Source organism: Rhinopithecus roxellana, chromosome 21, assembly GCF_007565055.1.
Source record: "Rhinopithecus roxellana isolate Shanxi Qingling chromosome 21, ASM756505v1, whole genome shotgun sequence".
Classification (NCBI taxonomy): Eukaryota; Metazoa; Chordata; class Mammalia; order Primates; family Cercopithecidae; genus Rhinopithecus; species Rhinopithecus roxellana.
The window spans coordinates 80381005-80395076 of record NC_044569.1 but is presented as its reverse complement, the minus strand read 5'-3'; the positions used below and the strand labels follow the sequence as shown (position 1 = coordinate 80395076).

The window sequence follows — 14072 nt, the reverse complement described above, 5'->3', positions numbered from 1 at the left end:
CTTTCTTTGAAACATTCAAGAACAGTACAAATACAACAAAGTTTTTCTACAATCTAAATTATTCTGCAACTATCAAATATAGTACAAAGCGAAATAGTATGTGCTATAAAAAAGCAGCTCCTTTAAATTATAGTAAAAATGCTTTTTGTTCGCTTTACAGTGACAAAGCATGAAGACTGAAGACGACAGGAATTTTATATTTAGTAACATTTTGGCTACATAGGCCCCTGACAGTCTGATTCCGAGTTCCTGTTCTAGGACTCTTCACAATTGTTCTCTGGGAACGCAGATGGACAGTGACTCTGGGCTCTGCGCGCTCAGAAGGGGTCATTCCCACTAGGCAGCTACCGCTGTGCTGGGCCTCACACCATACAGACGATGCTACCCTAGGCTTGGCTTCAACTTCTAAAACCTGGGACTTCATTATACCATGGAGGAACTGGGAAACCAGAGGCCACGGTAACTTCCACTTTTGAAATTGTGCGAGGGTTTGTGAATGAAATGGGGCTACAGCAACGTGTATTCTTACTCTCCACTGCATTATAAAGCACCATATGCACCAGCTTGTTTTTACGTGTTTATTTTGAACCAACTAAGAATATCCAAGGTCCAGCAGTCAACTAAACCTTCTATATAGCTCATCCCAGAAACACACACCACCCCAAAGTCTTTATAGCAACCAGGCTCAACCTCATAGGTTTGTTTTCAAGTTTTGCTTTCTTCAAACTAGACCTTCGCAGGGAAATATTACATAACTATGGTGCTCAGTTCACCAAAATTTCTGCTATTCTCACTTTGGGGAAGAAAAAAATATTTTCATTTTGAAAATGAATTTGCATCAGAATGCTCTTATTAACATGCCCATTAACTAACCTAAATGTCTTTATACACCTCAGGCATATGCATATCTTATAGGAGGAGGATTAGGGAATAGCAGTTTTCTTCCTTCCCCTGCTCCAAAAGTGCTACTTAGGGAAATACATCCTTTGTGATTAAAAAAAAAATTGTATGGTACATGTGCAAGTTCTATTCCTGGTAAGAATAAAACTGTGTCCAGTAATCAGGATAATGCACGTGCTAACATTTGCACACTACAGCACAATAACCATGTAGTAAATAACATACTCCATTTGCACATAGCAGACACATGTAGAAATCAGAAAACTAAGAACCTACTCAGTCAATTCAAATATACTGGCTTTTGTGTGTGTATATATATTAAATGGAAACCTATAAAATATCTGACCCACATTTTACATCTAAATTTCTCTTCTTCCTTTCCCTTATATTTTAGCTTAAAGATACTCATTTTTCAGTAATATAAACCATGTGAGAACACTAGCAATTTGAACTGGAGAAAAAAAAAAAAAAAAAAAAAGCAAGGGCACAGAAAAATTATGCTAATCGGACCTGGATGATAGAATCCATGCACTATCAACAACTGATTCTCCAAGCCTGTTATGTGAAAAATCAAAACATACAGAAGGACACTTTTCCTTATTCCCAGTAAGCAACTTGCAGGCAGTATTCAATAATGAAGGAACTGATAATGAGCTCAGTACCTCATCAGCCTCAATTGTACCTCACATACCGAGTGCAAAGGTTCTGTAGACTGGAGTTTCTTCCAACACCGTGTCAGTTACTGACGTGATGGGCTTCAATTTGCTGGTGTAGACAGTATCTGACACTGGTAAAGCAGTGATTGAATTTGGAAGGAGTTGGCATGCAAGTGTCTATATTATAGGGGTGCCCCGCTGTGAAACTAAGAGCATGATCTTTGAAATCAGGATGATATCAGAGCCAGGCAGACAAACGACACCACTGATAAGGATGCCACCCCAACACAACCTGGCGTGCAGTGAAGAGAAAACTAAGGATCCGCTGGAACTTATGCTGCATTCCTCGGTAAAGGCTGGTTAAGTGCATTGCTAACTTTCTCAGTCATTAGTTTTGCCAATTTTACTGTGAAAAACAGAAATGACAGTACTGAAGCACCAAAATCATGGCTACAGCAGCAGGCCTTTCTTTTCTTTCTAAGATAAAGTACCTCTCACTATCAGCAATTTGTTATTCGAAATGATGTCTCTATCACCTAAAGAAATTTGGCAACATCACAATAAATATGGAGAAAAAAACATATCATATAGTTTGTTATTATAAAAAATCACAAGTGTTCTTGTTTTCAGGAATGTAAATTCTGCTCATTCCAGTCAACTTTTAAGACGTGTTTTACGGGAATGTCAAAAAGTTTACAGTGACTAGGATGATCCCATGTGAAAATATCGGTCATTCTTACCCTGGATACAGATGATTCCCCCCCCCCCCCACGTTTGTTTTTTAAATTCTACAGCCACAATCAATCAATGGGTTAATGGCACTCCACATTTTGTGCTCTGTAATCTGAAGTTAAATGGGCATAGTTGGTTTTTGTTTTCTTTCATCTTTCCTCAATGTGCATGTGCTTCTGAACTTGCTTTTGAAAACAGAGCCTCCTGAACTACGGCTGTCCTCTGGTTTGAGGGTGGCCAAAGTATATGGAATGTAGCTCAAATACTCAACACGCAGATTTTACTGGATGCACACAGAAGATAACTGTTAAGATGCAGTATCCCTTTTTCAAAAGCAGTTCCCCTAAGTATGAAGAATGTATTGAACATACCTGAGGGAAAAACAAAACATGCCATACCTAGAACAGTTTTTTTTTTTTTTAAATAAGGGTTATTTCAAAGTTGAATTATATAGGTTGTAAATAATGAGAAAAATAATTGTTCTGAAAAACGCTGATGCTTTAGCCTTGGGTAGTCCCTCTTATCAATGACACTTTCAAAAGGAGATGGCCAACCTCTGCAAGGTCTGAAGCCAGAATGCATGGGTGTCATCAATAAAGGGCTACAATGATTTCCACCCCCCACTTTTAATATCTAGTAATTCATTACCATGAATAGGATATTTACATTATCAACACATTTATGTGTTCATATACAGCATTTTATTTCCTTGCTTTGAATTTTAGGGCCTTTTTTTTTTTTTTTTTTTTTTTTTTTTTGCAAACCTACTCTTAAAAGCCATACATGAAGCTCTAAAATCCTCTGGGCTTATGCCTATTGGCTGACCAATTGATTTCATATGATCAGGTGTCAAAGGGCTAGAACCAGATGCTGGGCATGAGTCCCATGCTGCAAGTTCAGATGTAGGACACATTTCACTACAATATGTGTACAAAATCCAAGGAAGATCCAGATATTCTGCCATAGTCTTTGAGAAAGTAAAACAGGAGGAAAGATAATACTCAGGATAGTGGATTTCATCAATGGCATACCTCCTTTCATATATCTTTTGTGATAGGAGTAAATACAAGGAATCACACATTTAAATCAGACTCCCCTTTCTAAATAGGATTTAATCACTGTGGTAAAGCTAGGTCCAGAAAAGTCAACTGTAAAATTCCTTGCTGTAACGGCTCATCTATAGAAAAATGCATAACCACTTTAAATCATTCCTCTCATTCTCTTTATATATCTGCATTTCTGGTTATTAATTAAAAATTTCCTTTTCCTATCTACACCTGGGTTAAAAGAAAAACAAAAATGGGCATTGACTTGTATACACATGGACAGAAAGAAACTTTCCAAAGCTAGGAATGGCAACTGAACATGTAAAAGACATGCCAGTGAGCCATTCAGTTGAGAATGCATCCTCCCCTTTACGAGAAATGCAAGAAAATAATGCCATAGAGGAAAGGTACCTGCTTCAAAGCAAAATAAATTAGCATGATAGAAACCACTGCATTATTCGATGTGTTGCTGCTGATGCTATTTGGCTTTTCCGTGTGGAAAAGGGATACTGCATCTTTCACTCAGCTCTTATCGTACAACCAGGCATGCTACACAGAGTTTTGAAGGACCTATGCAGTCGTCATGGCAGAAGGCCCCACAGCCTTTGCACACAATCATGGCTTTCAGCCGGCAAGAGCATTTCAGTTCCAATTCGTCTGCATTGCTGCTGTCGGCAAAGTTCTGAACGGGCATCTGAGCGTTCTGACCAGGCAAGCCCGTGGCAGGATTGGAGCCACTTCCCAAAATCCCAATGGACTTTTCAATTGCAGATGCTGCCCTTTTGAAACTCGTGCTACCAAAGTGTATTGTTGGATAATTTCCACAGAGCTGCTGTTGTTGCTGCACCTGCATTTTCTGAGCAGCTAATTGGGTAAAAGGCTTTTGTGGCTCAGAAAGCAAATAGGAAGAGAAATCTGCATTTTTTAGTGCGAATGCTTTTAACTGTTCTTTCATTTCATTCTGGTCATAGGAAACTTGTTTCATGCCCAGTTCACAGCTGCTGCTTAAACCTTCCTCAAAAGAAAGAGGTTCCGATTTTATATTGCTACATATGCCCGTGGACTGTGGCCAACTAAGTCTCTTAGTGGTTTCCATGGTAACTGGAGGTTGTTTTGGATCGGATGGGACTTCTGCATTAGGGAGAGGTGGAGGTAGTGGAGGTGGTGGGGGGGGAGGCGGGGGCAAAGCCAAGGGTGGAGGGGGAGGGGGAGGGGGAGGCGGTGGTGGCGGCGGATGTACTAGTGCTTTGTTTGGCATTGCATGTGCAGTGCCTCCCACCTCATCACCTTCTTTCATGGGCATATTGGGGGATAACATGTTGGCTAACCTTAGCTGGTGAGGTGTTGAGGAAAGACTAACCTCTCCCAATCCTTTCTGTTCAAGATGCCTGTTGAAGGCAAATGCATTACACCCCACTGGGGTCTTGGAAGAGGCCTGTAATAGAGCTGCAGTAGGAATGGGGCCCCTGGCAGCCATAGGCATTTGGTAAAACTGCTGTCTGTGTGAGGTACCAGCGTCAGGGTGGAAGCCGCCATTCTTGTCAACATGAAATAGGTTCTGCTGGAAGCTACACGAGGGGAGCAGTCTCTTTTGCTGTTTGACCTCAGGGCTGTGAACAATTCTGTTCTGCATGGAGTGCTTGTTTAGCCATTCTTGCTTAAATGTCTGGCTGTGTCCCAGCTGACTCATGCCAGAATTGATGACACAAGGCACCCCTTTAACATCTGGCTCCACTAACAATTTTCCTGGTTCACATTTAACTTGAGTGTGTTCTCCTACAGTCCTAGCTACTCTCTTTTTGGGGTGGTTTTCTCGCTTTCTCATTTGGAGTGGTGCAAGAGTCCCTGCCAAGTAGCCCTTACCATCTGGATTTGGAGAGCTGGGCGGAATTTCAACGTTTCTCTCTGGCGCTGTTTTACCCACTGAGGTAGTTTGAAGAGGCAATGGAAGCCTGTTGATTTCAAGCTTGGCTCCCAATCTGGGTTGTGGCAACACTTTTTCCAAAGGCAGGTTGCCCTGTAGTAACTGCGTCACCAGCGGGTTGTTAGCCTCCACAGAGGACAGACGACAGCTTGAGCTCCCTGCACCAGGGACTCTTTTCAGGGTGTCGGTAGCCAAGGAAATAGCCTCTTCCATGGGACTTGAGGTGGAAGTTTTCACGTTCTGTGTTTGTTGTACACTAGAGGCTACCTCTGCAGCTGGAGGAGGCAGCTCAGGGCCGGCGAAGTCTTCAGTGTCCATTCTAAAGCCCTTGTCTGCTTCATGAAGTTCAGATTTCACAGGAAGAGCAACATTTGTTATGAGATTCCTGGGATGAAGTTCTGACACGTTCAAGTAGCTGGCATGTTCAGTTTTGACAGCCTTTGGACAATTTTGCTCTAGATATTCTTTTTGTTTACTTGAACCCGAGTGAGTAACCAGAGGCTGTCCTGTGCTCCTCATCCCATCATCACTCCAGCAAATCCGGTTACTTGGGTTATACTGATTGCTACAGGTTGTGTCTGCCTCACTTTTGAACGTAGCTGGGCCACGTGCCTGCTCAGCAAAGTTATGACTGGGAGCAGTCGGCTCATTTAATTTATCTGGAACAAGGGGTAATTCTCGGAGACTTGTGCAGGTGGTCTGCAATATTTTACACTCTTGTTTTGCTGCCGAAGCAGCAATGAAAGTGGAACTGTGATCTACACCTTCACTGGCAACTGGCTCAGGCCTGCTAATCACAGAGACCTGAGGACACGCCATGGGCTGTACGGATGCCTCTGTCCTCACTGGCCTGCCCTGCAGGTCCAAGTTGGCTTCTGAACTTTCAACGGAGACAGTCAGAGACAAACTGGAGGTCAGCGTGGTGCTGTGGTCAACGATGACTTTACATGGAATTGATCGGTTTATGGCTGCTGGTGCAAAGCCCCCTTGTGGTTGCTGAGGTTTTCCAGAATTATCTGCCCTGTTTCGAGGCCCTGAATTTTTGTCCAGGCTTTCAGCACTTAACTTGGGAGGACTATCATAAGAGTTTATTGTCAGCATGTTTCCACTAAACATTGCAACAGTTGGGTGTGCAACCAGAGAGTCTGTGACCACTACGGAATCACTGCAGTTGAGGGCTGCTCTCACAGTGGTACTCATGGATACAGTGGCCTGTTCTTCACTCCCAGGTATGGCTATCTTCTCAGAAGGAAATCTGTTGTTAATTCCCGTCGGGGGAATCAAGACAGAGCTAGTGGAGAGGTGGTTTGGCAAATTGTTTCCGATGGAGGGAGTTGGCACAGAGGTGTACTGAGTGGAGACTAAGTTACTAGCACTGCTGCTTGATATTAGTAACTGCTTATCATCCATGGAGCTTGATATGCTGGAGCCCTCTGTAGTGGCTGAAATGGGAGTGCTTTCAATACATTTTGGTATAATGGCTATACATGGAGTGTCAGTTCCCTGGATGGTTTTTAACATGCTTATATTACAAGCAGAAATTGTAGTGTTTGCACTGTCAACAGACATTAGGACAGAGGATTTATCAACAGAACTCACAAAGGGATGTTCTTTAATTGCTCCCGATATAGCAGTGCTGCAAACAGATACAGGGACAGAATTTTTATTAAAAAGCATGGGCACACTGCTATTTTCAGAAGAGGTAGATGAAACAATTTTCTCAGATAAATGTGACACAGGTATGTTTTCATCAGAACTATGCACAAATAAGTCAGTGGCAGTTTCTGGAAGTTTACTTGGGTTAAGAGACTGCTGTAGTACAGTGGTGGTCTCCCGGAGGTGGGCAGACTTGTTGCTAGGAGATCTACAGTTTGGATTGACAATAATGACACCAGTCGAACCTTCCATTTTTGTTTCAGGGGTAGAAGAGACTTCTAAGTTTGGAGGCCCTTCCTTTGAGCTGAGCGGAGGCAACCGGGTCTCTTTAGAGGTCTGGAAGAGATGGGCTCGAGCTTGATGCTTTGCAAAGAGCTTAGCCTTTGTCTGTTCTTTGATGTGTGCCAGGGTTCTCGCCTTTCCACCCTCTCCTGGGCTTCCCATGGCTCCAGAGACAATGCTCGCTGCAGCAGCTACAGCAGCAGCTGCAGCAGCCTCTCGCTGGGCCCGAGCTTGTTGGGCCCGGGCCTTGATATCTGCGAGGGTCCTGGCTCCTGTGTTCCTCCCACCACTGACGGATGTGCTAGTGGATGCTCGAGACTCGGGTTTGGAGACTGGTTGGCTCTTGATTATAAAAGGTGGTCCAATTTTGGAAAGCTGAATCTAAAAGGAGAGAAAAAAATATATAATGTGCTTCATACATGATCACAGAGGAGGCACGTAGAATGTGATAATGCAAGGGAAAAGATAATCTCAAAATGTGCCATGAACTACACCTAAATCCCTGGATGTGCCTTTAGGGCATAAGGCAACAAGAAATGTAGCATGAATATAAAAAATTAAGTTTTTAATCTGTTTTTAATCTACAAAAACATCCATTGTAACTTCATGTGGAATCAAATGAAGCATCTTCTTAATGCGTCATATAAATGGATAAAAAATTCATGCTTCTAGAATTACAGTAGGCTAAAAAGACTTCAAGAAATTTAATTTTGAAATTATCTTTTTTAGTGGCATAAAAACTGGAACTTCAACTCTATTTGAGTTTGTCTGTCTTAATTTGACCCAAAGAAAAAAGCCCTGACTGAGATACTGACGATTAGAATTCTCATTCTGACTTTACACAAAGGAACTGTGATCCTAGGCTAATCACTGTGTACCTCAGCTTCTCCAATAACCTCTCTGAGCCAAGAACTCTATGATTTTTCCTTTTTTTAAAATTATATTTTATGGTCTAGGGTACATGTGCACAACGTGCAGGTTTGTTACATATGTATACATGTGCCATGTTGGTATGATTTTTATGCACTCCCATGCTACCTTGCATGCTGCTTTATACATATATGATAAGAACACAAGAGAAGTTTGTAAACTCAGTTGTAAAATGAGACTAGTTATTTCTGGTCTATTTCCTTCAAAGAGCTGTTTTAAAGATGGAATGAGATTACATTTGTCAGAGTGTTCTGTTTTCCAAAGGGATTGTATTATCATTACATTTGCATAAAAGCAAGGGAAACTCTGATTTTCTGCCTCTAAAGAATTTATGCATTGGGCAGTTTCTTTTGATATTGGTAATCCACAATCTGCTGAATTTTGTAAATGTCCCAACCCATTTAAAAATACTGTTTACCAATTCTTGGTAATTAAGAGACTCACAGATTCATCACCAAATTCATGAGGCACAAGGTCTAACAGCCAGCATTCCATAGCAAGGCTGTGTTGCTCTAGTCACTAAAAGCATTCTTAGACATGACTGTGTAGAGCTGGAAAGACTCTAGTTGACATCCCTCATTTCACAGTTCAGGAAACTGAGGCTGTGCAGGTAAAGCAGTTTGTCCTGCGGTCATATAACCAGTGAGTGACTAGAGCCTTTGGGCTTCCCATTCGGTGCTATTTCCATGTATTCTGTTTCCCTTTTTTCCAGATTATACATATCAATTTAGAATTATGCTTTGGAACTTCGATAGATGAAATTGTCTTCCTGAGCTATCTTGTTTCTCATTTTCTTTATTTTTTTTATTATACTTTAAGTTCTAGGGTACATGTGCACAACGTGCAGGTTTGTTACATATGTATACTTGTGCCATGTTGGTGTGCTGCACCCATTTGTTTCTCATTTTCAAACTGCTTGTGAAGTCTCTCTTCTATTCCAAAGGCCAAGAAAAGAAAGGATAATTTTGGGGAGAAGATTCAATTTGCTTTTAATATTTTTCCTAGTGTAAAAAATTAAACATATTTTAAATAATTAAACTTAACTATCCTTAAGCAAGAGCTCTTAAGACCAAACATCAAATATTCTTGTAGTATTTACCTTTTCTTCGCAATGCTTAATTTATTAACTATGTGCTCAATAATATGGCAAGATGGTAACATCTTGCAAGATTCTGACATATCACAACCAGGATACTGACGTTGATACAATTAAGATACAGAACATTTCCATGACTACAAATTTCCCTCATGCTGTTATCTATCTATCTATCTATCTATCTATCTATCTATCTATCTATCTATCTATCTTTACATAAAGTCCATATGACTTTGAAAATTAGCTTCTGACAGACTGGCATGTTTAAAAATATCTCCTATGAAAAGTTTCTATTATTATTTCTATTGCTTCAGAAATTAAAATGCATAGTGAGTTTTTAATGGAACTTAATGCTCATCTTTTACACCTCTAGAATCTTGCTTACTAGAGATTGCTTTATTAAGAAAAGTAAGTACAACCATACTTTTAAAGTCAGCCTGTGGAGAACACGAGTCATATATAAAATGAAAATTTCATAGATTTTTATATATACAGATAGAGCATATTTTTTTATTCAAGAAGCTTGAGATGTTTATAATTCTAGACCAATGCTATGATGGAATAATCCACTTTACAGTACAACAGTATAAATGCACTTAGATAAAAGCATCAAGTCAGTATAAATGACAGAGGGTAGAAACTCAAAAAAAAATTACACTGGGTTTATGCCGTAAGTTCTCTCAAGAACGTTCATAGGATGCTACGTTATCTTTCACATGTTCCCAGGTTCACACAGGTCTCTGCCCTACACCTGGAAATCCCCATAAACCCAGGGGTCTCAGTGGCCTGGAGACATTTCCAGCCCTATTCTCTTTCTTTAATTCATTTTTCTTTAATGCTGGGTCTAAACATATGCATGTATCTAAACTGCTTTTATGAATTCAACACATAGTCATAAAGAAGATAATTTACTATTAGAGGATGATATCATAAATTGCTGCATAAAACCTAGAAGGAAGAAAATCTAATTATTCTTGAAAAATTAGGCTTCTAAATAGGAAAAGCCTATCTATGGAATTGTCTTTTGTTTAATACCATACCTTGAGAGGGGGAACCCTTGGTTCCTCTCTTGGAGGCTGTTCTTTCTCAGGTGGGCTGCTAGATGATACGTTCCGGGTTGACTGATCATCTTCTATCCTAGCTCTCTTTTCCTTACAGATTCCAAAGCTGTGCTGCTCTGCAGTTTTCCTCTTTGATATCTCTGAATCTCTACTTTCATTTCTCATCCCATCAGGTGACTTGGAGGGCTCTGACGACTTGGAAGTATGTGAGGTTTCTAACCGACTCTGTGTACTCCCTTGCTTATGTGTCTTATTTCTAGAGCCTTCTGAAAATGAAGTCTTATCCACTGATGAGATATATTGCTTGTCCTGCACTTTAGCAGATGGAAGCTCATTTCCCTTATTCTCTGTCTCTTCAGAAAAGACAGATAATTCCAATGGTGAAGATAACACTTTTTTTTCTGTTCTTTGCAGGACGCTATGATTTTTAACTTTTATCATTTCAGCAGAAGCAACTTCTGGAATCGAAGCAGGGTAGGGCTTCTCAGTGTCAACATGAGATTTACAAGTTTGCTGACTCAGGGTTTTATTGTGCAAATCTTCAGATGGAAATGCTTCAGGAGTAATGGAAGAAGAACTCATTATGATGGGTTCCGGAGTATTAGATAGATTCTTCTGCTGTGAGGTAAGGTTCTCTCCCAGAGGTTTGGCAGCGGCGGAAGACTCATCTTTCTGCGGGGAGAGCGGCTCTTCAGATACAGAAGGTGACTTTCTTTGCTGATGTGCCATTCTCTCATTTACGGAAGAGTTAGAAATTGGAGACGTTTCTGAAGGAAGTGGCAAACTGGATACAAAAGTGGTCTCAGAGGCGAGAAGCATGGAAGACACTGAAGAAGTTTCTGATGTTAAAGGTAAGTCAGACATCGGTGAGGTTTCTGATGTTAAAGGTAAGTTGGATATTGGTGATGCTTCAGATGTTAATGGTAAATTGGACATAAGAGATGCTTCTGATAGTTCAGGTGAAGTGGATATTGGAGATATTTCTGACATCAAAGATGCATGAAGGTTTTCATCAGTGGAATTTCTCTGGTTGTATTTGTCTGTATTTTCAGTGCTAGATACCTCGGAACAAAATGTTGTCTCAAGGGAGGCTGGAGTACATGATTCTTCTGATGTGGACTGTGTTTCCCCTCCTGGGGAAGGCAGGCTGGTACAGGCTCCCTCTGGGCTCTCAGAAGAAAAGGACGTTTCAGAGATGCAGGCATTTTCTGAAAGCTGTTCTTCAGGGTCACTCTGTAGCTCCATATCTACAGAAATTCCTTCATTTGGAAACCGGCCTTCTAGAGAAGATGACCCTGTTTTTATTTTGGGGGTACTGGTCTCTATTGCAGTTTCTGACTCCTTACGTTCTGTGTCACTGACATGAGTCACAGATGAAGTGGAAGGAACAAGAGAATCACAGACTTCTAACTGATCAATAACAACTGTCATTTCTTCCTGGGGCGATTCTGACTTCTCTTCTATCTTAATTTCAATATGAGGCAAAGTTTCTAAAACATCATTCATCATAACACAGGACTCCAAGTTATCTTCAGGAGGTGCTGTTTGGGGTTCTTCATGAGAATTGGTTGGACTTTCAGACTCCTCAGAAAATTCAGGTATTGTCTTATGATTTTCATCCTGGCATTCACAGATACTAGTCTCTACCTCTTCTGTAATTTCCTCCTGAATTACAGATTCTTCAGGGATCAAGATATCCTCTGACTCCGATTCTGCCATTATATCTTTAGCTGGAATTTCTACCATAGGGCAAAGAGTAGCACAGAAACCAGGCTCTGGAGAAGCTGGGCTTTTCATGCTTTTTGACTGTTGTTCTGCCAAGGGTGTCTGTGCAGAAACTGGAAGGCCAGAAGTCCCACATGAAGAACTACTCTGAGCTCCGGCATTGTTTGGTCCAGCAGTGAGCTTCACAGATTCCTCTCTTGACATGCCCAGCCTGTACAGAAATTAGAGATAAGAAATTATTGCTCAACCACAAAACATGAAAGGCACAACTGGGATCTCTCAGAAATGCAGTATTCAATAGAAGTAAGTGTATCAAATTACATTTATAATCACTAATATGCTTAATTTATGTAAACCAGTTTATAATGATGATGTTTCTTTGCTGCTTTTGTAATCTCAACTAATACTCTGCTTCTGGTTAAGAGCAGTCTAGATTTTTATTTTGTAAAGCAAGGAGATATGAACCTTACCAAGTGTTAGTAAAGGAATAAGAAAATTACATACAACAAAGTATTAGAAAATATTTATAATCACTAACATGCTTAATTTATGTAAACCAGTTTATAATGATGATACTTCTTTGCTGCTTTTATAATCTCAACTATAACTCTACTTCTGGTTAAGAACAGTCTAGATTTTTATTTTGTAAAATAAGGAGATATGAGCCTTACCAAGTGTTAATAAAGGAATAAGAAAATTACATACAACAAAGTATTAGAAAATATGAGCAGAAAAGCAAAATAACATATAGGACATATATTTTTTAAATCTAGAAGTAGAAAGATGCTCTTATAATAGAAAATTACATAGTTTTTGGAGGGTACAAGAAAACCAAGAAATTAAGATCAATAGAAGATGAATGAAATTCATCAAATTCTGAAATTGGAATGAGTTCCAAAGACTGGTTTTCTTAAACTAATCTAAGAAGTATTACTCAATCACCTTATTTTGGCATCTAACTGTCTAACCTAAGACAACATGGAAATTTCATTAAAGAATAACAGAACATATTTGGGGTTATCAAAGTTATTCTACCAGCTTACATTTGTGTGAAGCAAGACTTTTAAATTCTTTCATGCAGATCTCTTACTGTGAAGATATTCCATATGTGACAGGTACCGACAAATCAAGAAATAATTGAGCATGATGTTCAGGTCTTTTTTTTTTTTTTTTTTTTTTTTTTGAGACGGAGTCTCGCTCTGTCGCCCAGGCCGGAGTGCAGTGGCCGGATCTCAGCTCACTGCAAGCTCCGCCTCCCGGGTTTATGCCATTCTCCTGCCTCAGCCTCCCAAGTAGCTGGGACTACAGGCGCCCGCCACCTCGCCTGGCTAGGTTTTTTTTTTTGTATTTTTTAGTAGAGACGGGGTTTCACTGCGTTAGCCAGGATGGTCTCGATCTCCTGACCTCGTGATCCGCCCGTCTCGGCCTCCCAAAGTGCTGGGATTACAGGCTTGAGCCACCGTGCCCGGCCGATGTTCAGGTCTTAAGGCAAATCTAATCAGAGTTACAGTCAAGGGTACTGTAAATCACTGTTTTCTGTCATATAATTTACATTGTCAGCATCAGATGGTAGAGAAACATGCTGCTCTAAATGAAGTTAAATTAGGGTACAGGCAATGAGAAAGATAAGCAGGAGAGAGAACATTTCCAGAGGAAAAAGCACATTTAAGTGAGGAAATATAGTCATAGTATCATTGATGCAAACAACACCTCAGTGAAAACCACTTTAACCTTTGCTTTTTAAAAATCCTCAATGTGAAAGGGAAATAACGTTGAATACAGTTTTTGGGTGTTTGGCCATTGCCTTCTTTATTTAAATTTAGAAATCTCTGAAAAGGTAGAAAATACTGCCTTCATAAATATTCTCTTTCCTTTCAATGTTCTCTAAGATGAATTCAAACTAAGCTACAATTTATAACTATACTATACTGAGAAGATCAGAAAAACAACATTACGGATAAATTTAAAGCAGAATAATCTTCAAGAAATAAGGTTCCTTGGGACTAGGTCAAGCAGAGGTACCATTGATACTAGAATAAGTATGTAACATACAGAAATCTATCC

At 40.1% G+C, this 14072-nt stretch overlaps 1 protein-coding gene across 1 annotated transcript in view; it reads right to left on the bottom strand.

The window, feature by feature from the left end:
* Window positions 1-3053: 3053 nt before the first annotated feature.
* ASXL3 (ASXL transcriptional regulator 3) overlaps window positions 3054-14072 on the bottom strand; it is a 142159-nt gene continuing 131140 nt past the window's right edge. The window contains exons 10-11 of the mRNA XM_010380520.2: window positions 10263-12219; window positions 3054-7577 (exon numbers count right to left, since the gene is read on the bottom strand). Coding sequence (XP_010378822.2) covers window positions 3864-7577; window positions 10263-12219 — 5671 coding nt within the window. The 3' untranslated portion in view covers window positions 3054-3863. The remainder of the gene's footprint in view (window positions 7578-10262; window positions 12220-14072) is intronic.